At 45.2% G+C, this 23,591-nt stretch overlaps 1 protein-coding gene across 1 annotated transcript in view; it reads right to left on the bottom strand.

Annotated features, from left to right (window-relative positions):
• LOC123766071 (proteoglycan-like sulfated glycoprotein papilin) overlaps positions 1-23,338 on the bottom strand; it is a gene marked incomplete at its 5' end in the record, with an annotated part of 493,143 nt that extends 469,805 nt beyond the window's left edge. Inside the window, 2 exon segments of the mRNA XM_069321077.1 lie at positions 10,586-10,637; positions 23,085-23,338. Of these exon segments, the coding sequence (XP_069177178.1) occupies positions 10,586-10,637; positions 23,085-23,338 (306 nt within the window).
• Between the last annotated feature and the right edge of the window lie 253 nt (positions 23,339-23,591).

Raw genomic sequence — 23,591 nt, 5'->3', positions numbered from 1 at the left:
GCAGAGTTGGTCCGTGAAATTGCTATTGTATTTCAACACTAGTATGTATAAGGTGATGGAAATGGGACATGTGACAGGAGACCAAGAAGACTTCTTTCTTTTACAAGAAGAGAAAAGGACTTGGGAGTGGACGTAACACTGAACCTGACTCCCAAGACCAGAATAAACAGGACAACGTCAGCAGCATACTCTACGCTAGCATAAGTCAGAACATCATTCAGGAACCTAAATAAGGAAGCATTTAGATCACTATACACTGCCTATGTGATAACAGTTTTAGAGTATGTCGACAATCGTTGAGCCCCACCTTAAAAAACACATGAGAAAACCCGAAAAGGTTCAGAAGTGTGCAACGAGGCACGTTCCAGAACTGCGAGTTATGAGGTAAGAAGAGAGACTAAAAGAACTAAACCTGAACGACGCTAGAAAAGAGAAGGGAAGGGAATTATTAGGGGAAAACGCCAAGCCATTACAACTATACAGCACTGGGAAGGGCTCAGGATAAAGATTTTGGATAGGGACGGGGGGAAGGAATGGTGTCCAACCACTTGGACGGTCGGAGATTGAACGCCGATCTGCATGAAGCGAGACCGTCGCTCTACTGTCCAGCCCAAGTGGTTCGATAATGAGACGATAAAGGGGAGACATGACAGAGACGTGCTAAATACTTAAGAGGGATTAATTCAGCAGAAAAAAAGATGAAATGTTTACATTGAATACCAATAGAACAAGAAGGAACAAAATGGAAGCTTGAGACTCAGATGAGCTGTAGAGATTTTAGAAAGTTTTCTTTTAGCATAATAGTAATGGGAAAATGAAATGAATTAGAAGCAGGTTGTAGAAGCGAACTACATACACCATTTTAAATGTTGATATGATAGAGAAATAGGTAAGGAGCCATTGCATTCGTCAACCGGCCATTAGAAAAGCAGGGTTCAAGAGCTAAATCTCGATCCTGCATGCATAAATAGGTGAGTATATAAACCCACACACACACACACACACACACACACACACACACACACACACACACACACACACACACACACACACACACGGGGTATTTATCTCCCAGAGGGTATAGACTCATTCCTCTCAATGTTTGCTGACGACGCCAAAATTATGAGAAGAATTAAGACAGAGGAGGACAGCTTGAGGCTTCAAGAAGACCTGGACAAGCTGCAGGAATGGTCGAACAAATGGCTGTTAGAGTTTAACCCAAGCAAATGTAATGTAATGAAGATAGGTGCAGGGAGCAGGAGGCCAGATACAAGGTACCATTTGGGAGATGAAATACTTCAAGAGTCAGAGAGAGAGAGAAAGACCTGGGGGTTGATATCACGCCAGACCTGTCCCCTGAAGCTCATATCAAGAGGATGACATCAGCAGCATATACCAGGTTGGCTAACATAAGAACGGCCTTTAGAAACTTGTGTAAGGAATCTTTCAGAACATTATATACCACATATGTCAGACCAATCCTGGAGTATGCGGGTCCAGCATGGAGTCCATATCTAGTCAAGCATAAGACTAAACTGGAAAAGGTTCAAAGGTTTGCCACCAGACTAGTACCCGAGCGAGAGGTATGAGCTGCGAGGAGAGACTACGGGAATTAAACCTCACTTCGTTGGAAGACAAAAGAGTTAGAGGGGGACATGATCACCACATTCAAGATTCTCAAGGGAATCGACAGGGTTGATAAAGACAGGCTGTTTAACACAAGGGGCACACGCACTAGGGGACACAGGTGGAAACTGAGTGCCCAAATGAGCCACAGAGAGATTAGAAAGAACTTTTTTAGTGTCAGAGTGGTTGACAAATGGAATGCATTAGGAAGTGATGTGGTGGTGGCTGACTCCATACACAGTTTCAAGTGTAGATATGATAGAGCCCAATAGGCTCAGGAACCTGTACACCTGTTGATTGACAGTTGAGAGGCGGGACCAAAGAGATAGAACTCAACCCCCGCAAGCACAACTAGGTGAGTACACACACTTGGGGGGGGGGGGGCGCCCGGCTGAGAGGACAGCGCTCGGGGGTCGAAGTCCTAAGAGTCTAGGTTCGATTCCCGGTCAAGGGGAAAACAAATGGGCAGAATTTCTTTCACCTGGCAGTAAATAGGTACCGGGAAGTTACGCAGCTGCTACGGGCTGCTTCCTGGGGATGTGTAGGCGTGGGTTAGAAAGAAATATATGTAGTAGATATAATAGAGTAAAAATAGACTGGTTAGAGAGGCGGGGTCCAAGAGCTAATAGCTCGATTCTGCAGACACAAATAGTAAAAACACACACACACACACACACACACACACACACACACACACACACACACACACACACACACACATGATGATGATAGAGCCCAATAGGCTCAGGAATCTGTACACCAGTTGATTGACGGTTGAGAGGCGGGACCAAAGAGCCAGAGCTCAACCCCCGCAAGCACAATTAGGTGAGTACAATTAGGTGAGTACACACACACACACACGCACGCACGCACGCACACACACACGCACGCACGCACGCACGCACGCACGCACGCACACACACACACACACACACACACACACACACACACGCGCGCGCACACACACGCACACACACACACACACACACACACACACACACACACACACACACACACACACACACACACACACACACACACACACACACTCCCACACACACGTGTGTGGGAGTGTGCAATGGGAGGAGGAACTTAGAAGAAAGACGGTCCAGGAAATGATGGAGCAAGTAAAACTGAGGTGCAAAGAGGCAGAAGAGAGATGCATACCACCATTATGGGGAAAAAGTAGGGGAACATATAATAACCCGTGGTTCAATAGACAGTACCAGGAGGCAAAATGAAAAAGCAGGAGAGAGTGGAGGGAAAACAGAAGGCCAAGGACAGAGGTAAACCGGGTTAGATGCAACAGGAATGACTACATAAACATAAGGAGATTGGCATAAGTAGACGGGACACCACGAGCGTAGCTCTCATCCTTTAACTACACTTAGGTAATTACACTTAGGTAATTGGAAAGAAACTATGATAATGATATTGCCTATAAAACAGAGAGCCTACCGAAACTCTTCCATAGGCTTATAAGAAGGAAAATGACAGTGACTGACCAAGTGATCAGGTTACGAAAAAGAAGAAGCCAGTATAGAGAAAATGATAAAGAAATGTGTGACGAGCTCAACGCCATCTTCCATGGAGTGTTCACTACTGAGCCTGAACAACTTCCGAGTTGTTCACACACACACACACACACACACACACACACACACACACACACACACACACACGAAATATCCAGAAGTTTGCAACGAGACTCGTTCCAGTGTTACGAGGGATGGGGTACGAAGAACGCTTGAAAGAACTGAGCCTTACGACACTAGAAAAAAGAAGGGAGAGGGGGGATATGATAGGAACGTATAAAATACTCAGGGGGATTGACATAGTAGGAATAGACGAAATGTAAACACGGAATGCTAACAGAACGAGGGGGACATGGGTGGAAGCTGGAAACCCAGATGAGTCACAGAGATGTTAGAAAGTTTTCTTTTAGCATGAGAGTAGTGGAAAAATGGAATGCACTTAAGGAGCAGGTTGTGGAAGCAAACTCTCTTCATAATTTTAAAACTAGGTATGATAGGGAAATAGGACCATAGTCATTGCTGTAAACAACCGATGGCTCGAAAGGCGGGATCCAAGAGCCAATGCTCGATCCTGCAGGCACAAATAGGTGAGTACACGGTGATATCACACCGAAGCTGTCCCCAGAAGCCCACATCAAAAAGATATCTTCAGCGGCATATGCTAAATTGGTCAACATATGAACTGCCTTTAGAAACTTGTGTAAGGAATCGTTCAGGACTGTGTATATCATTAATGTCAGACCAATCCTGGAGTATGCAGCTCCAGCCAGGAGCATGCTCGAAGTCTAATTCATCTGAAGGTTGATTTCTGGTATCCGCTCCCGAATGAACACGGCCTAAAGTTTATGGAGCCATCAACGACCGTAGAAGTAATCAACGTTCAGGTGAATTCGATTTCGAGCATACAGTTGTATGCTCATTTGATGGCCCTTCAATTATCCAGACGGAAGATAGCAGACCCGGAAGACAACTAACACATCACATTAACCTATCTTATTACCATGGATAAATTACCTGAAATCCTTGCACTGTACCCACATTTTGCTTCCAGTAGATGAACGACATATGAGATTCAGAAACAAGTAGTGTATTGTGAGGACTAATAATAAACAGAAGCTCCCCTATGACTCTGTAATATCCCCATTGGCCAAACTATTATGTATTAACGATAAAACCTACCATTAATGTATGATGACTTACTGTAAATATGTAGCTCTTGTAATAGCACTTTCTCTGTAACTAGCTGACATTGTATCTATAAGGTGTGAAGGATTGAAGAAATTGTTTATGTAATAATCTAAGATGAGGTCTGATAAAGACCTTTTGTGCCCTCTGTAATGCTTTTGCGCTACCGCTCACAGGATGAGTATGGGGTGCACAATAAACTAGCCGCCTTCGGCGGCAACAATAAAAAAAAATCAAACATCACATTATGTACCCCACACTGAGTTAGAAAAATACTATTTGTCAAATATATATGCTGTTTTCAAATGATTCCTGCATTTTGCACCCGTAAGATTTTAAGGGTTGATAAACGTTAATTTTCTTGTTTGACAACTGTTTATTTGAGATAGTTAAGCAAATCCCAGCTGTGTCTGGGTACAGGATGTACAACCCAACGGGGTTTCTTCCTATTGGGGAGTGTTGTACATACCTTGTGGCAACCTTGTGACGGTTTTGGGGCTTAGCGTCGGGTCTAGTCATCGCCCAGGCACTCCTGGTTGCTGGACTGGTCAACCAGGCTGTGGGACGCGGCTGCTCACAGCCTGACGTATGAGTCACAGCCTGGTTGATCAGGTATCCTTTGGAGGTGAATATCGAGTTATGTCTTGAACACTGTGAGGGATCGGCCAGTTATGCCCCTTATGTGTAGTGGAAGCGTGTTGAACAGTCTCGGGCCTCTGATGTTGATAGTTCTCTCTCAGAGTACCTGTTGCACCTCTGCTCTTCAACGGGGGTATTCTGCACATCCTGCCATGTCTTCTGGTCTCATGTGGTGTTATTTCTGTGTGCAGGTTTGGGACCAGCCCTTCTAACTATTTTCCACTTGTAAATTATTATGCATCTCTCCCGTCTGCGCTCAAGAGAATACAGATTTAGGCTCTTTAGTCGGTCCCAGTAGTTTAGATGTTTTACTGAGTGGATTCTAGCAGTAAAGGATCTCTGCACGCTCTCCAGGTCAACAATTTTTCCAGCTTTGAAAGGTGCTGTCATTCTGCAACAGTACTCCACTTTAGAGAGCACTAGCGTCTTGAGGAGAATCATCATTGGTATAGCATCTCTAGTTTGAAAAGTTCTTGTTATCCAACTTGTCATTTTTCTTGCAGTTGTGACGGCTACTTTATTGTGTTCTTTAAAGGTAAGGTCTTCCGACACTGAGTATGCCCCAAACCTTTAGATTGGTTTTTCGTTCTATGTTATGATTTGACTCCGTTTTGTATGTGGTTTCTGTTTTTATATTCTCATTTTTTCCATAGCACCGGAGCTGGAACTTATCTTCATTAAATACCATATTATTTTCTGTAGCCCATAGAAAGACCTGATTTACATCTGATTGGAGGTTTGCTGTATTCTCTAAGTTGTCTACTCTCATACAAATCCTAGTGTCATCTGCAAAGGATGATACAGTACTATGCAGATTGTGTCTTGTCCATATCCGATATGAGGATAAGAAAAATTACTTGAGTAAGCACTACCCTGGGGGACTAGAGCTTTTCACAAGTTGATGGTCAGGATTTTATTTTGTTGATGTGACGGACCTTGGCGCCAACTATGATCCAGGTTCCGAATTAAAATAGTTGACCCTACCATTAATATTAGTTTCCCATCTTTTAGTCTTCTGTTCTGGGAGGTGAGGAGGTACCGGTGACTAGTGACAGACGGCACTGAAGCAGAGACAGTGAAGCGGTACATAGGTCGACCTTGGCACGCCTCTGTGGGAAAGTGCTAGCCATAGGGCTAGTGGAGCGCTGGAAGACGTCGCCATAACTGCAGCTAGCGTGAGGGCTAGTGATGCGCTGGACGACCTCGTCAGAGAATTGTATATTGTGGTAGTTGTAATAATAATAATAAGGGTTATTTTTAAGTGCAATTTCATTTATCTTATCTTACCTTAAACATTTATATTGCATTTCCACCAAGGTTAGGATCTCTGGACTTGAGAAGGATCGTAGGGGTTAAAAGAACCCGGTTACGGAGGAGTTCCTAACAGTTGACTATTACACATTGGGTTCTGTTAGTCAGGAAATTGTAAATCCATCAGCCTATTTTTCGTGTAATTCCTTTTGAACGCATTTTGTGTGCAATAACACCATGGTCACATTTGTAGAAGGCTTTTGCGAAATCTGTGTAAATTACATCGGTGTTTTGTTTTTCTTCCAAGACATCTGAGGCCATGTAATAGTGGTCCAGCAACTGTGACAGGCAAGAGTTCTGAAACACTGTTCTGAAACACTGTTGTCCAGGGTTGTGTAGATTCTGTGATTCCATATATTTTGTGATCTTACTTCTTAGCACTCTTTCAAAGATTTTTTATGGTGTGTGATGTTTGCTATCGGTCTGTAATTTTTTGCCTCTGCTTTATTTCCTCCTTTATGGAGTGGTGCTATCTCTGCTATCTTTAGTATGTCGGGGATAACGCCAGTATCTAGGCTTTGCCTCCAAAGAATGTGAAGGGCCTGCGACAGTGCTTTTTTAGTTCTTGATGAATATGGAGTTCCAAGATTCAGGGTCTGGTGGAGTGTCTGTCATCTTACTTTCTATGGATTCTTCAAAATCCAGTGGGAGGTTAGGGTGACGTCTGATATGATTTGATGTTGGCATTACATCCGTGAAAAATTCATTTGGGTTATCAATCTTCAGTGTGTTTAGTGGCTCGCTCAAAGCAGTCATATTGATTCCTCAGCATTTCGCTCATTTCTTTGTTGACATCTGTGAAAGTTCCATCCCCCTTTCGCAGAGGCGAAATAGGGACACTAAAGAACTCAACCTCGTGAATTCGGGTCCTTGGTCAATAGCCTTGGCTCTCAACGACTTCTGTGAAGTCTGTAATGGTCAAAGTGGATAACGTGTTGGATACGCTGGTGTTTGGAACACCAGGCAATTTAAGGTTCGAATCCTTCACGAGGTTGAGTTCATAAGTTAAATATAACTTGTGCGTTTATGCAAGAGTGTGGGTGTGTGTGTGTGTAATTACCTAAGTGTATTTACAGGATGAGAGCTACGCTCATGGTGTCCCGTCTTCCCAGCACTCTTTACCATATAACGCTTTGAATTTTCTGACGGTTTTGGCCTCCACCACCTTCTCACCTAACTTGTTCCAACCGTCTACCACTCTGTTTATAAAAGTGTTTTTTTTTAATATTTCTCCGGCTTGTCTAGTTAGTTTAAATCTATAACATCTTGTTCTTGAAGTTCCAGGTCTCAGGAATTTTTCTCTATCAATGAACCCCACAATTCATTTAGCTAAACAAGTTACAATCTTGATGAGATAGTTACAAAATACAGTAAAAGTCGCCACATCATAAATGGGTTCGAGATCGACCACAAGTACAGTTTCTAAATTAAGCAACTGACATGTGTGGAGAGCTAGTGTAACAATTGATATGTTTGTCCTGCACACCGCCCCCCCTCCAGTGGGCAGCGGTGGATAGGTTACAGTCACTTAGTTACTACCTACCAAGTACAATGTTCTTAATGAGGTCCTAAGGAGACAGGTTTTTTTTTATTTAGAACCATCCCTAGATCTTTCTTTATCAGAATTCTTTAAAGATTTCTCATATTATTTATAGATTGTTTGGGGTCTATGTTCTCCTATTCCACATTCCATAACATGACATTTATTCACATTAAATGCCATTTGCTAAGTGGTGTTCCATATACTTATTTTGTCCAGGTCATCTTGCAAGGCATGACAATCATCTAAGTTTCTTATCTTCCCTATTATCTTAGCATCATCAGCAAACATGTTCATATAATTCTGTTTTCCATCTGGTAGATCGTTTATGTAGACAATGAACATCACCGGTGCAAGAACTGAACCCTGTGGTACTCCGCTAGTGACATTTCTCCAGTCCGATATATTGCCTCTGATTACTGCCCTCATTTTTTTATCAGAAAATTTTTCATTCATGTTAGAAGCGTACCTGTCACTCCTCCAATATGTTCCAGTTTCCAAAACAACCTCTTATGTGGAACTCTGTCGAAAGCCTTTTTTTTAGGTCCAGACAGATGCAGTCAACCCAGTTATCTCTTTCCTGTAAAATCTTTGTGGCTCGATCATAAAAACTGAGTAAATTCGTTACACAGGATCTTCCAGATCAAAACCCATACTGACTCTGATTTTATATCTTTTTCTCCAGGTGTTCTACCCATTTACTTTTAATATTTTTTTCCAATATTTTGACTATTACACTTGTCAGTGATACAGGTTTATAATTGAGGGGGTCTTCCCTGATGCCACTTTTGTAGATTGGAACTATTAGCCTTTTCCCACACATCTGCTACGACTCCTGTACACAGTGATGCCTGAAAAATCAGTTGAAGTGGAATGCTGAGCTCAGGATGGACATTCTCTCAGAACCCATGGTGAAACTCCATCTGGGTCAACTGCTTTGTTCTTTCTTACTTCCTTTAGCATTTTTTCCAGTATGCCTCTAGACACCTCTATGTGCTCTATGTTGTTCTCTGGCATTCTTATTGTGCTTGGTTCCCTGAAGATTTTATTTTGTACAAACACTCTTAGGAACTTTTAGTTTAATGTTTCACACATTTCATTTTCATTTTCCGTTAATCTGTTTCCCATTTTCAGAGGTTGAAAACGGGAAGCAGATCCTTTATCTTTTACCTGCAATTTGTTGTTTATGAATTTATAGAATAGGCCTGGTTCTCTTTTATATTTGTCCACAATCCATTTTCAAAATTTCCTTCTGCCTCTCTCCTCAGCTGTCGTGTAGTTGTTTCTCACATCTTTGTATCGCTGGTATGTTTGGGGGTTTGGCGTCATCCTATATTGATTCCATTTTTGTCTTTTGGTCTCTGGCCCTCTCGCCATTTCTGTTGAACCAATCCTGTTTCCTGGTTCTGCTTTGGTGTAATTTTTTTTGTGCCTTTATCATATATTTCACAAAACTTGACATACATCTCATGACTTGCCTAGCAACAAGTCTGTCCAATTATACTCATTAACAAATGTTCTAAGGTCCCCATAATGTCCTCTCCTGAAGTCAGGTTTTTGTGCTTCAACCTCATTAGACGAGAACTCCTGGATGGATTTGAAGAAAGTAGAACAGTGCAAACTGGAACTAGCAGGTCCACTGTTCAACACAATGAAATGTGTGAAGTAAAACATGTGTATGGGGCAAGTAACAAAGTCAGTAGACTAACAGATGTTGTCACAGCTCGTATAAGACTTGGCTACAAGTATCTCTGGCAGTTTGGCTTGTATAGGGATCTAGATGAAGTAAAGTGTAAAGTGTGTGGACAAAGACAGGGGCACATTTGAACACTATATCTTGGACTGTAGTAAAATTGAGCCATTTAGTGATGGGTCTGAGCTCACGCTGTATGATATGGCAACCTATCTTATTACCATGGATAAATTACCTGAAATCCTTGCACTGTATCCATATTTCGCTCCCAGTAGATAAACGACATATGAGATTAAGAAACAAGTAGTGTATTGTGAAGACTAATAATAAACAGAAGCTCCCCTATGACTCTGTAATATCTCCATTGGTCAAACTATTATGTATTAGCGATAAGACCTACCATTATGTATAATGACTTACTGTAAATATATACCTCTTGAAATAGCACTTTAACTAGCTGACATTGTAACTATAAGGTGTGAAGGATAGATGAAATTATGTAATAATCTAAGATGAGGTCTGATAAAGACCTTTTGTGCCCTCTGTAATGCTTTTTGCGCTACCGCTCACAGGATGGGTATGGGGTGCACAATAAACTAGCAGCCTCCGGCGGCAACAAAACAAACCTCCTAATTTTCATCCAGATTATAACGCGTTGCATACTTTATTCTTAAAAGGACGAGTGTGTGTGTATAATTATATATATATAATATATATTATATATTATTATATATATTATTATATAATATATATATATATATATATATATATATATAACTAAAATAATAATATATACCCAACATAAAACTATGGAACACAAAAACTATACAAAATGTGTAATGACCGTTGAGAGGAAGAGGCAGCCACTGCGCTGCAATCCTGACGCTTCAACATTTCAATATTGTTGTGTTTTGTGACATTAAAAGCTATTCCAAATTAACGTTCCCTTGACCAATGAGCATTGTCTCGACAGGTTGTGTAACGTAGGTTAGGCTTTTGGTTAGGAAAAATCACTTAATTTTGTACGCTAGTCAAATTGTGGTCGTAGTTACGAACCTCTACGTTGCAGGACTCGTATTTCTTGGACTTGCCAGTACAGTCTTGAGGGCTGTGGAGAGAAGAACAAGAACATCATTAGAAATGTTTAATGGCTATGAGAGTTCTGTGCTTACATTACCCCGAAACGCTTTGCGTATCATTAAATAAATGTTTTACTCTAAGAACTGATTAACCACTATATTATGCTGTGTACATTTATTCAATATTTTTTTCCTTTTTAGCAGGGCTATTCCTGCGTGGGCCCTAAGCTTATGGCTGGGCCAAATAAAATGATTATTATACTTAAAGCATGCATGTATATACACAAGGATACTAGTGATTATGAGGTTGTATTTGCATTGGAATATGACGATATCAACAAAACTGGTGCAAACGGCAAGAAGTTGCATGGGTTAGTACCTGCGCTTATTTGTAGGTTAATCTCTAACATTTGTGTCTGTCTACCGTGAGAACGAGGCCGGGGAATCCTGTTTATCTACTGAGAATTTCAAGAGTTTTGCCCGAACAGCCTAGCTTGTGGTCGGAATTTCCGGAACTTCACTATAGCTGCCCATTGTTTACTTGCGTCCTTCTTCCTATATGTGCAGACATCTACCTCCTATTACTCATTGATTGCAGGACTTGCTGACACAGTTATGTTTGCAGTTACCGCTGGCACAGTGTTCCTAAGTACCTTGAGACCATTTATGCTGAAAGGGGGTTCTCTGTTCTAAATATCGCAAGAGGTCTTAAATATCATTGAGATCTTGGGTAATTCTGGCAAAACCAATGATGGTACTTTTTAAGACATTGGTAGTATCTAAGGTGGAATATTGTTGCATTCTAACAGTACCATTCAAAGCTGGAGAAATTGCTGACCTGGAGAACATGAAGAGACGTTTTACTACCCGAATCATTTACTAAAACATCTAAATTATTGGGATTGCGAAAAATCTCTGAAGCTGTATTCCTTACAGTGCAATGGGATATACATAATCACTGGAAAATATCAGAAGGATTGGTTCAAAATTTGCACACGGAAATGACTCCCAACAAAATTACAAGGCATGGCAGGAAGTACAAAATAGTCCCGTTGAAAAGCAGAGGTGTAATAGGTACGCTACCTTGTGATGATTTCGGGGTTCAACGTCTCTGCGGCCCGGTCATCGTCCAGGCCTCCTGGTTGCTGGACTGATAAACCACGCTGTTGGACGCGGCTCCTCGCAGCCTGACGTATGAACCACAGCCTGGTTTATTAGGTATCAACCAGGTATTCCTTTGGAGGTGTTTATCCAAGTTCTCTCTTGAACACTGTGAGGGGTCGGCCAGTTATGCCCCTTATGTGTAGTGGAAGCGTGTTGAACAGTCTCGGGCCACTGATGTTGATAGAGTTCTCTCTCAGAGTACCTGTTGCACCTCTGCTCTTCAACGGGGGTATTCTGCACATCCTGCCATGCCTTCTGGTCTCATGTGGTGTTATTTCTGTGTGCACGTTTGGGACCAGCCCCTCTAATATTTTCCACGTGTAAATTATTAAATATCTCTCCCGCCTGCGCTCAAGAGAATACAGATTTATGCATTTTAGTAGATCCCAGTAGTTTAGATTTTTACCGAGTGGATTCTAGAAGTAAAGAGGTAAGAGTTCTAGCGCTAAGAGAATTCTATAAACATCAAAACTTTTCACCACTCCCCCTCTATACATGGATGACATAACTACCGACCTCTCATGGTGTTCAAAAGAGGATACTTGATCAACCGGGCTGTGATTCATACGCTCGATTCCATTGTATAGGCTTCATGCAGCGGCGTCTACCAGCCTGATAGGCCAGATCAGCATCCAGGAGGCCTGGTCAGAGACCGGGCCGCAACAACACTGATCTTGAGAACCACCTCACGATAAGGGGGGTCACTATGTGTTGTTCACTGGAAGTGAATGTCACCAAAATAAATTCGTGCATTGCACTGTTGATGTACGCACGGCGGGGCGTGCAGGGAACCCAGATGAGGCCATTAAGTGATGTTAATCCGCATCCTCTTGTCACACCTCCTCTTCTGTTTATTTTCTTCACGAGACAGTGTCCTGAAAGGTCAGCTGGGCTGCCAGCCCCCCCCAGCCTGCCACACTGGCTCACAACATCAACACCTTTTATGAAATGTTTGTAAATTTACGATTTTTTTATACGATTCAAACTTCAGCATTTTGTGTAAATCTTCATGTATACGGTTGATGTATTGGATGTGGCCAGACGCTGCAAGGTATGGAAGCATGTCAACAAAGCATTGAAAATGAAGCAACCAATTGGCAGGTCTTTCTGTCTTAATAAACCTGCATAGAATATCGATCATATCCACATACTGGAGTTACAGTTTAGCAAGCAAACTAGAATTTTCAAGTTTTTGTAAGCCCCAGAGATATCAAAATCTTATTTCTTTCCACATTAGAAGTGAGAAGTGACCCAGGACAGCAGATGTTACCCGGTACACTGACCAGGGAGCCGAGAAACTGTCCTCGGTAATAACTCAGTAATGACAACTAGTGGAAATTATCAGCGTATTCAATGCAGCATCAACAAGCAAGTGACCTTTTACTGCACAGTTCCAATTAATATAATGGTATAGTAATGCAGCTGGTCCAATATTCGTACTGCTGGTCCAGTGATCATAGTACTGGTCCAGTGATCACAGTACTGGACCAGTGATCATAGTAGTGGTCCAGTGATCATAGTTCTGGTCTAGTGATCATAGTTCTGGACCAGTGATCATTGTACTGGTCCAGTGATCATAGTTCTGGTCCAGTGATCATAGTTCTGGACCAGTGATCATTGTACTGGTCCAGTGATCATAGTACTGGTCCAGTGATCACAGTACTGGACCAGTGATCATAGTACTGGTCCAGTGATCATAGTACTGGTCCAGTGATCATAGTACTGGTCCAGTGATCACAGTACTGGACCAGTGATCATTGTACTGGTCCAGTGATCATAGTTCTGGTCTAGTGATCATAGTTCTGGACCAGTGATCATTGTACTGGTCCAGTGATCATAGTTCTGGTCCAGTGATCATAGTTCTGGACCAGTGATCATTGTACTGGTCCAATGATCATAGTTCTGGTCCAGTGATCATAGTTCTGGACCAGTGATCATTGTACTGGTCCAGTGATCATAGTTCTGGTCCAGTGATCATAGTTCTGGACCAGTGATCATTGTACTGGTCCAGTGATCATAGTTCTGGTCCAGTGATCATAGTTCTGGACCAGTGATCATTGTACTGGTCCAGTGATCATAGTTCTGGTCCAGTGATCATAGTTCTGGACCAGTGATCATTGTACTGGTCCAGTGATCATAGTTCTGGTCCAGTGATCATAGTACTGGACCAGTGATCATAGTACACTGATCACTGGTCCAGTCATCATAGTTCTGGTCCAGTGATCATAGTACTGGTCCAGTGATCATAGTACTAGTCCAGTGATCATTGTACTGGACCAGTGATCATTGTACTGGTCCAGTGATCATTGTACTGGTCCAGTGATCATAGTACTGGTCCAGTGATCATAGTACTGGTCCAGTGATCATAGTACTGGTCCAGTGATCATAGTACTGGTCCAGTGATCATACTACTGCTCCAGTGATCATAGTACGGTCCAGTGATCATAGTACTGGTCCAGTGATCATAGTACTGGTCCAGTGATCATAGTACTGGTCCAGTGATCATAGTACTGGTCCAGTGATCATAGTACTGGTCCAGTGATCATAGTACTGGTCCAGTGATCATACTACTGGTCCAGTGATCATAGTACTGGTCCAGTGATCATAGTACTGGTCCAGTGATCATAGTACTGGTCCAGTGATCATAGTACTGGTCCAGTGATCATAGTTCTGGTCCAGTGATCATAGTACTGGTCCAGTGATCATAGTACTGGTCCAGTGATCATAGTTCTGGTCCAGTGATCATAGTAGTAATCCAGTGATCATAGTTCTGGTCCAGTGATCATAGTAATCCAGTGATCATAGTTCTGGTCCAGTGATCATAGTACTGGTCCAGTGATCATAGTACTAGTCCAGTGATCATAGTACTGGTCCAGTGATCATAGTACTGGTCCAGTGATCATAGTTCTGGTTCAGTGATCATAGTTCTGGTCCAGTGATCATAGTAGTAATCCAGTGATCATAGTTATAGTCCAGTGATCATAGTACTGGTCCAGTAATCATAGTTCTGGTTCAGTGATCATAGTACTGGTCCAGTAATCATAGTTATAGTCCAGTGATCATAGTACTGGTCCAGTGATCATAGTTATAGTCCAGTGATCATAGTACTGGTCCAGTGATCATAGTACTGGTCCAGTGATCATAGTACTGGTCCAGTGATCATAGTTATAGTCCAGTGATCCTAGTACTGGAACAGTGATCATAGTTCTGGTTCAGTGATCATAGTACTGGTCCAGTGATCATAGTACTGGTCCAGTGATCATAGTACTGGTCCAGTGATCATAGTACTGGAACAGTGATCATAGTACTGGTCCAGTGATCATAGTACTGGTCCAGTGATCATAGTTCTGGTCCAGTGATCAAAGTACTGGTCCAGTGATCATAGTACTGGTCCAGTGATCATAGTACAATGATCACTGGTCCAGTGATCATAGTACTGGTCCAGTGATCATAGAACTGGTCCAGTGATCATAGTTCTGGTCCAGTGATCATAGTACTGGTCCAGTGATCATAGTACTGGTCCAGTGATCATAGTACTGGTCCAGTGATCATAGTACACTGATCACTGGTCCAGTGATCATAGTACTGGAACAGTGATCATAGTTCTGGTTCAGTGATCATAGTACTGGTCCAGTGATCATAGTACTGGTCCAGTGATCATAGTTCTGGTCCAGTGATCATAGTACTGGTCCAGTGATCATAGTACTGGTCCAGTAATCATAGTTCTGGTTCAGTGATCATAGTACTGGTCCAGTGATCATAGTACTGGTCCAGTGATCATAGTACTGGAACAGTGATCATAATACTGGTCCAGTGCTCATAGTACTGGTCCAGTGATCATAGTACTGGTCCAGTGATCATAGTACTGGTCCAATGTTCATAGTACTGGTCCAGTGATCATAGTACTGGTCCAGTGATCATAGTACTGGTCCAGTGATCATAGTTCTGGTCCAGTTATCATAGTACTGGTCCAGTGATCATATTACTGGTCCAGTGATCATAGTACTGGTCCAGTGATCATAGTACTGGTCCAGTGATCATAGTTCTGGTCCAGTTATCATAGTACTGGTCCAGTGATCATATTACTGGTCCAGTGATCATAGTACTGGTCCAGTGATCATAGTACTGGTCCAGTGATCATAGTTCTGGTCCAGTGATCATAGTTCTGGTCCAGTGATCATAGTTCTGGTTCAGTGTTCATAGTACTGGTCCAGTGATCATAGTTCTGGTTCAGTGTTCATAGTACTGGTCCAGTGATGGTACTGCTGGTCTAGAGATGGTACTTCTGGTTTATGGATGGTACTGCTGGTCCATTAATGATACTACTGGTCCAGTGATGATAAAGCTGAACAAATGGTGGTATCTTTTCAGTGATATGTCTGCGTGGGCCAGGAGACATGACAGGAAGTCAGAATACCTCCTTCGGAACGCAATGGTGCACCGGGTACAGTGAGAGGTGTGGTGACCACACCACACACCACAAGATGATGACACGACGACGTGTCGGTCAGTCCTGAACCATCGTCAAGTTGTATGTACTGAGAGACATTATAACACACAGAGAACTATTACACTGAAAAAGGACTATTTCACTGAGAGATTATTGCACTGAGAGAGAACTATTACACTGAGAGAGAACTGTTACACTGAGAGAACTGTTACACTGAGAGAGAACTGTTACACTGAGAGAGAACTGTTACACTGAGAGAGAACTGTTACACTGAGAGAACAATTACACTGAGAGAAAACTATTACGCTGAGAGAAAACTATTACGCTGAGAGAAAACTATTACACTGAGAGAGAACTATTACACTGAGAGAGAACTTTTACACTGAGAGAACTGTTACACTGAGAGAGAACTGTTACACTGAGAGAACTGTTACACTGAGAGAGAACTATTACACTGAGAGAGAACTGTTACACTGAGAGAACTGTTACACTGAGAGAACTGTTACACTGAGAGAGAACTGTTACACTGAGAGAACTGTTACACTGAGAGAGAACTGTTACACTGAGAGAGAACTGTTACACTGAGAGAGAACTGTTACACTGAGTGAACTGTTACACTGAGAGAACTGTTACACTGAGAGAACTGTTACACTGAGAGAGAACTGTTACACTGAGAGAGAACTGTTACACTGAGAGAACTGTTACACTGAGAGAACTGTTACACTGAGAGAACTGTTACACTGAGAGAACTGTTACACTGAGAGAGAACTGTTACACTGAGAGAACTGTTACACTGAGAGAACTGTTACACTGAGAGAGAACTATTACACTGAGAGAGAACTGTTACACTGAGAGAACTGTTACACTGAGAGAGAACTATTACACTGAGAGAGAACTGTTACACTGAGAGAACTGTTACACTGAGAGAGAACTATTACACTGAGAGAGAACTGTTACACTGAGAGAACTGTTACACTGAGAGAGAACTATTACACTGAGAGAGAACTGTTACACTGAGAGAACTGTTACACTGAGAGAGAACTATTACACTGAGAGAGAACTGTTACACTGAGAGAACTGTTACACTGAGAGAACTGTTACACTGAGAGAACTGTTACACTGAGAGAACTGTTACACTGAGAGAACTGTTACACTGAGAGACTATGGTACTATGGTACTCTGATACTATGAGAGCACTATGATACTGCTGGTCCAGCAGTGATATTTGTGGTCCAGTGATACTACTGCTGATCTAATGGATGGTACTGTTGGCCCACTGATGGTTCTATTGATCCAGTGATGGTACAGCTTATCTAATAATGATGCGGCAGGTCCAGTGATGGTGTTGTTTATCTAAGGGATGGTACAGCTGGTATAATGATGATACTGCTGGACCAAGGCTTAATACAGCTGGTCCAGTGATGGTACAGCTTGTACAAGTGATGTTACAGCTGGTCCAATGATAGTTCAGATGGTACAATGTTATGGTACTGCTAGCTCAGTGATGGCACAGATGGTCCAGTGATGATACTGCTGATCCAATGAAGGTAAAACTGATACAAGTGATGGTACAGTTGGTCCAGTGATGGTACTGCTGGTACAGTGATGATACAGCTGGTCTAAGTGATAGTAACAAGATAATAGTGATGGCACAGATGATGATACAACTATTATGATACTCATGATGGTACAAAATACACTCTTTTTGTAGAGGTGTAGTGAGATGTGGTAGTGATCCTGTACGTGTACTCTTCCAGTTCACTGTATCACTGCTGGTACATATCCAGTGTCAGCCACTTCTGACATTGTCTTATTGTTGACTCGCTATAACAGTGACCAGGGCTGCTTGGTTACTGTAGCCCTGGGCATTGATCACTGCAGCCCTGGTCACTGGTCACTGTAGCCCTGGTCACTGGAGCCTTGGCCACTGGTCACTGGTCACTGTAGCTCTGGTCACTGAAGCCCTGGTCACTGGTCACTGATGCCCTGGTCACTGGTTACTGAAGCCCTGGTCACTGCAGCACTGGTTACTGAAGCCCTGGTTACTGCAGCCCTGGTCACTGGTTACTGAAGCCCTGGTCACTGCAGCCCTGGTCACTGGTCACTGTAGCCCTGGCCACTGGTCACTGTAGTCCTGGCCACTGGACACTGCAGCCCTGGTCACTGAAGCCCTGGTTACTGCAGCCCTAGTCACTGGTTACTGAAGCCCTGGTCACTGCAGCACTGGTCACTGGTTACTGAAGCCCTGGTCACTGCAGCCCTGGTCACTGGTTACTGAAGCCCTGGTCACTGCAGCACTGGTCACTGGTTACTGAAGCCCTGGTCACTGCAGCCCTGGTCACTGGTTACTGAAGCCCTGGTCACTGCAGCTCTGGTCACTGGTTACTGAAGCCCTGGTCACTGCAGCACTGGTTACTGAAGCCCTGTTCACTGCAGCCCTGGTCACTGGTTACTGAAGCCCTGGTCACTGCAGCCCTGATCACTGGTCACTGTAGCCCTGGTCACTGGTTACTGAAGCCCTGGTCACTGCAGCACTGGTTACTGAAGCCCTGTTCACTGCAGCCCTGGTCACTGGTTACTGAAGCCCTGGTCACTGCAGCCCTGGTCACTGGTTACTGAAGCCCTGGTCACTGCAGCCCTGGTCACTGGTTACTGAAGCCCTGGTCACTGCAGCACTGGTCACTGGTTACTGAAGCCCTGGTCACTGCAGCCCTGATCACTGGTCACTGTAGCCCTGGCCACTGGTCACTGCAGCCCTAGTCACTGAAGCCCTGGTCACTGCAGCCCTAGTCACTGGTTACTGAAGCCCTGGTCACTGCAGCACTGGTTACTGAAGCCCTGGTCACTGCAGCCCTGATCACTGGTCACTGTAGCCCTGGTCACTGAAGCCCTAGTCACTGGTTACTGAAGCCCTGGTCACTGCAGCCCTGGTCACTGGTTACTGAAGCCCTGGTCACTGCAGCCCTGGTCACTGGTTACTGAAGCCCTGGTCACTGGTTACTGAAGCCCTGGTCACTGGTTACTGAAGCCCTGGTCACTGCAGCCCTGGTCACTGGTTACTGAAGCCCTGGTCACTGCAGCCCTGATCACTGGTCACTGTAGCCCTGGCCACTAGTCACTGTAGCCCTGGTTACTGAAGCCCTGGTCACTGCAGCCCTGGGCACTGGTTACTGAAGCCCTGGTCACTGGTTACTGAAGCCCTGGTCACTGCAGCCCTGATCACTGGTCACTGTAGCCCTGGTCACTGGTCACTGCAGCCCTGGTCACTGGTTACTGAAGCCCTGGTCACTGCAGCCCTGGTAACTGGTTACTGAAGCCCTGGTCACTGCAGCACTGGTCACTGGTTAATGAAGCCCTGGGCACTGCAGCCCTGGTCACTGCAGCCCTGGTCACTGCAGCACTGGTCACTGGTTACTGAAGCCCTGGTCACTGCAGCACTGGTTACTGAAGCCCTGGTCACTGCAGCACTGGTCACTGGTTACTGAAGCGCTGGTCACTGCAGCACTGGTCACTGGTTACTGAAGCACTGGTCACTGCAGCACTGGTCACTGGTTACTGAAGCCCTGGTCACTGCAGCCCTGGTCACTGGTTACTGAAGCCCTGGTCACTGCAGCCCTGGTCACTGGTTACTGAAGCCCTGGTCACTGGTTACTGAAGCACTGGTCACTGCAGCACTGGTCACTGGTTACTGAAGCCCTGGTCACTGCAGCACTGGTCACTGGTCAAAAACACTCAGGTGCTCCTCCAGTGATTGCCGCTCACCTCACACTTGGGTCAGACCGTCTGCCGGGGCTCAATTCACCCGAAGGCTCTAACTGAGCAGTGTCCGAGGTAGAGCAGTGTCTGGGGTAGAGCAGTGTCAAAGGTAGAGCAGTGTCAGAGGTAGAGCAGTGTCAGAGGTAGAGCAGTGTCTGGGGTAGAGCAGTGTCAGAGGTAGAGCAGTGTCAGAGGTAGAGCAGTGTCAGAGGTAGAGCAGTGTCTGGGGTAGAGCAGTGTCTGGGGTAGAGCAGTGTCAGAGGTAGAGCAGTGTCTGAAGTAGAGCAGTGTCTGGGGTAGAGCAGTGTCTGGGGTAGAGCAGTGTCTGGGGTAGAGCAGTGTCTGGGGTAGAGCAGTGTCTGAGGTAGAGCAGTGTCTGGGGTAGAGCAGTGTCTGAGGTAGAGCAGTGTCAGAGGTAGAGCAGTGTCTGGGGTAGAGCAGTGTCAGAGGTAGAGCAGTGTCTGGGGTAGAGCAGTGTCTGGGGTAGAGCAGTGTCTGGGGTAGAGCAGTGTCAGAGGTAGAGCAGTGTCTGAGGTAGAGCAGTGTCAGAGGTAGAGCAGTGTCTGGGGTTGAGCAGTGTCTGGGGTAGAGCAGTGTCAGAGGTAGAGCAATGTCAGAGGTAGAGCAGTGTCAGAGGTAGAGCAGTGTCTGGGGTAGAGCAGTGTCTGAGGTTGAGCAGTGTCTGAGGTTGAGCAGTGTCTGGGGTAGAGCAGTGTCTGGGGTAGAGCAGTGTCAGAGGTAGAGTTTTGTCAGAGGTAGAGCAGTGTCTGGGGTAGAGCAGTGTCAGAGGTAGAGCAGTGTCAGAGGTAGAGCAGTGTCTGGGGTAGAGCAGTGTCAGAGGAAGAGCAGTGTCTGGGGTAGAGCAGTGTCTGGGATAGAGCAGTGTCTGAGGTAGAGCAGTGTCTGGGGTAGAGCAGTGTCTGAGGTAGAGCAGTGTCTGAGGGTAGAGCAGTGTCTGAGGTAGAGCAGTGTCTGGGGTAGAGCAGTGTCTGGGGTAGAGCAGTGTCTGGGGTAGAGCAGTGTCTGAGGTAGAGCAGTGTCTGGGGTAGAGCAGTGTCTGGGGTAGAGCAGTGTCTGAGGTAGAGCAGTGTCTGGGGTAGAGCAGTGTCAGAGGTAGAGCAGTGTCAGAGGTTGAGCAGTGTCAGAGGTAGAGCAGTGTCAGAGGTAGAGCAGTGTCTGAGGTAGAGCAGTGTCAGAGGTAGAGCAGTGTCTGGGGTAGAGCAGTGTCTGAGGTAGAGCAGTGTCAGAGGTAGAGCAGTGTCAGAGGCAGAGCAGTGTCTGGGGTAGAGCAGTGTCTGAGGTAGAGCAGTGTCTGAGGTAGAGCAGTGTCTGGGGTAGAGCAGTGTCTGGGGTAGAGCAGTGTCTGAGGTAGAGCAGTGTCTGAGGTAGAGCAGTGTCAGAGGTAGAGCAGTGTCAGAGGTAGAGCAGTGTCAGAGGTAGAGCAGTGTCAGAGGTAGAGCAGTGTCTGGGGTAGAGCAGTGTCAGAGGTAGAGCAGTGTCAAAGGTAGAGCAGTGTCAGAGGTAGAGCAGTGTCAGAGGTAGAGCAGTGTCAGAGGTAGAGCAGTGTCTGGGGTAGAGCAGTGTCAGAGGTAGAGCAGTGTCAGAGGTAGAGCAGTGTCAAAGGTAGAGCAGTGTCAGAGGTTGAGCAGTGTCAGAGGTAGAGCAGTGTCAGAGGTAGAGCAGTGTCTGAGGTAGAGCAGTGTCAGAGGTAGAGCAGTGTCTGGGGTAGAGCAGTGTCTGAGGTAGAGCAGTGTCAGAGGTAGAGCAGTGTCAGAGGTAGAGCAGTGTCTGGGGTAGAGCAGTGTCTGAGGTAGAGCAGTGTCTGAGGTAGAGCAGTGTCTGGGGTAGAGCAGTGTCTGGGGTAGAGCAGTGTCAGAGGTAGAGCAGTGTCAGAGGTAGAGCAGTGTCTGGGGTAGAGCAGTGTCTGAGGTAGAGCAGTGTCTGAGGTAGAGCAGTGTCAGAGGTAGAGCAGTGTCAGAGGTAGAGCAGTGTCAGAGGTAGAGCAGTGTCTGGGGTAGAGCAGTGTCTGATGTAGAGCAGTGTCTGAGGTAGAGCAGTGTCAGAGGTAGAGCAGTGTCTGGGGTAGAGCAGTGTCTGGGGTAGAGCAGTGTCAGAGGTAGAGCAGTGTCAGAGGTAGAGCAGTGTCTGGGGTAGAGCAGTGTCTGAGGTAGAGCAGTGTCTGAGGTAGAGCAGTGTCAGAGGTAGAGCAGTGTCAGAGGTAGAGCAGTGTCAGAGGTAGAGCAGTGTCTGGGGTAGAGCAGTGTCTGAGGTAGAGCAGTGTCTGAGGTAGAGCAGTGTCAGAGGTAGAGCAGTGTCAGAGGTAGAGCAGTGTCTGGGGTAGAGCAGTGTCTGAGGTAGAGCAGTGTCTGAGGTAGAGCAGTGTATGAGGTAGAGCAGTGTATGAGGTAGAGCAGTGTCAGAGGTAGAGCAGTGTCAGAGGTAGAGCACCCTCCCCTCATGAGCTATGGGCAGCGAGTGAGTAGTGGCGGTCACGTTACAAAGTTCATGGAAGGTATGGTATTGGTCCGTCTTGGTCACGTGACATTAAAGCAGTGTCGCTGTTGGTGACGACATAGCTGTGACAAGCGCCAGCCTGTTCTACTTATATATTATGATGATAACTACAGTATTATTATAACAACATGATAACAGAGTCAATGCTGAAATATATACTTGGAGTATACTTGGACTATACACGGAGTGAGTTCTGGAAGATTTTCTAATGCCCATGACTTGCGAGAGCTTGGTCCAACAGGTTGTTGGTGGGAGCGGCCAGCAGGCCCACATACTACAACCCGGCTGGTCCGGCACTTCTTGCAGGAACTTGTCTAATTGTTTCTTGAAGAAGTCCACCTTTGTTACGGCACACTTTCATAGACTTGCTGGGAGGATACTAAATACCCGTGGCTCTCCGATGTTCAGTGTTCTCTGTGCCTCTGGCAGTGGTTCGTCCTGGCTAAGAACTCGTATGATCCTCAAAGAAGGTAGAGAGGTGTTAAAGCGACCATGACAGACAGTGTAAACTGTAAATGACAATACAAATGATGCGACAGACGAGGGCACAGATGATGATACAGAGGGTACAACAGCAGGAAGAGTGACTGACCTGGAGCCGGTACAGGTCCTGGAGCGGAAGGTTACGCCGCCGCCACATGACCTGGAACAAGGAGAGGGGCCCGACCAGTCACCCCAGGGCCCTTGCTCTACTTCATTCTCCTCAGGGCTCCACTGTCTCTTGCCCCGGGTGTTGGGGCCAAACGAGTCCAAGGAGGACTCGTACTGCTCTTCCAAGGAGTCGCTGATGGGGATACGCCGGCCGTGGTGGTGGCGGTGACGGTGGTGATGGCGGCCGCACTCAACCTGTACAAGGTGGGAGTTACATGTTAGTGCACGAGGATAGAAGACGGGGAGTGGTGGTAACGGAGCAACCTGTCCTCTTACAAAGAACGTCGCATCTCGCTCGTATACGTTACCTAAGACCAAAAATTGCCGTACTAGAAAATATAAGCAGCTCGCGCAAGTGATGTACTGTCCCGTTTTCTGTTTTGGGCCCTCTGGTAGGTTAGGAGAGGACACTTTATATTGACCGTTTTCTTGAGGTTGGCAAACCTTT

The sequence above is a fragment of the Procambarus clarkii genome, chromosome 9 (genome assembly GCF_040958095.1).
Source record: "Procambarus clarkii isolate CNS0578487 chromosome 9, FALCON_Pclarkii_2.0, whole genome shotgun sequence".
Taxonomy (NCBI): domain Eukaryota; kingdom Metazoa; phylum Arthropoda; class Malacostraca; order Decapoda; family Cambaridae; genus Procambarus; species Procambarus clarkii.
The sequence above is the reverse complement of the archived record's forward strand: the minus strand, read 5'-3'. Positions and strand labels throughout refer to the sequence as shown.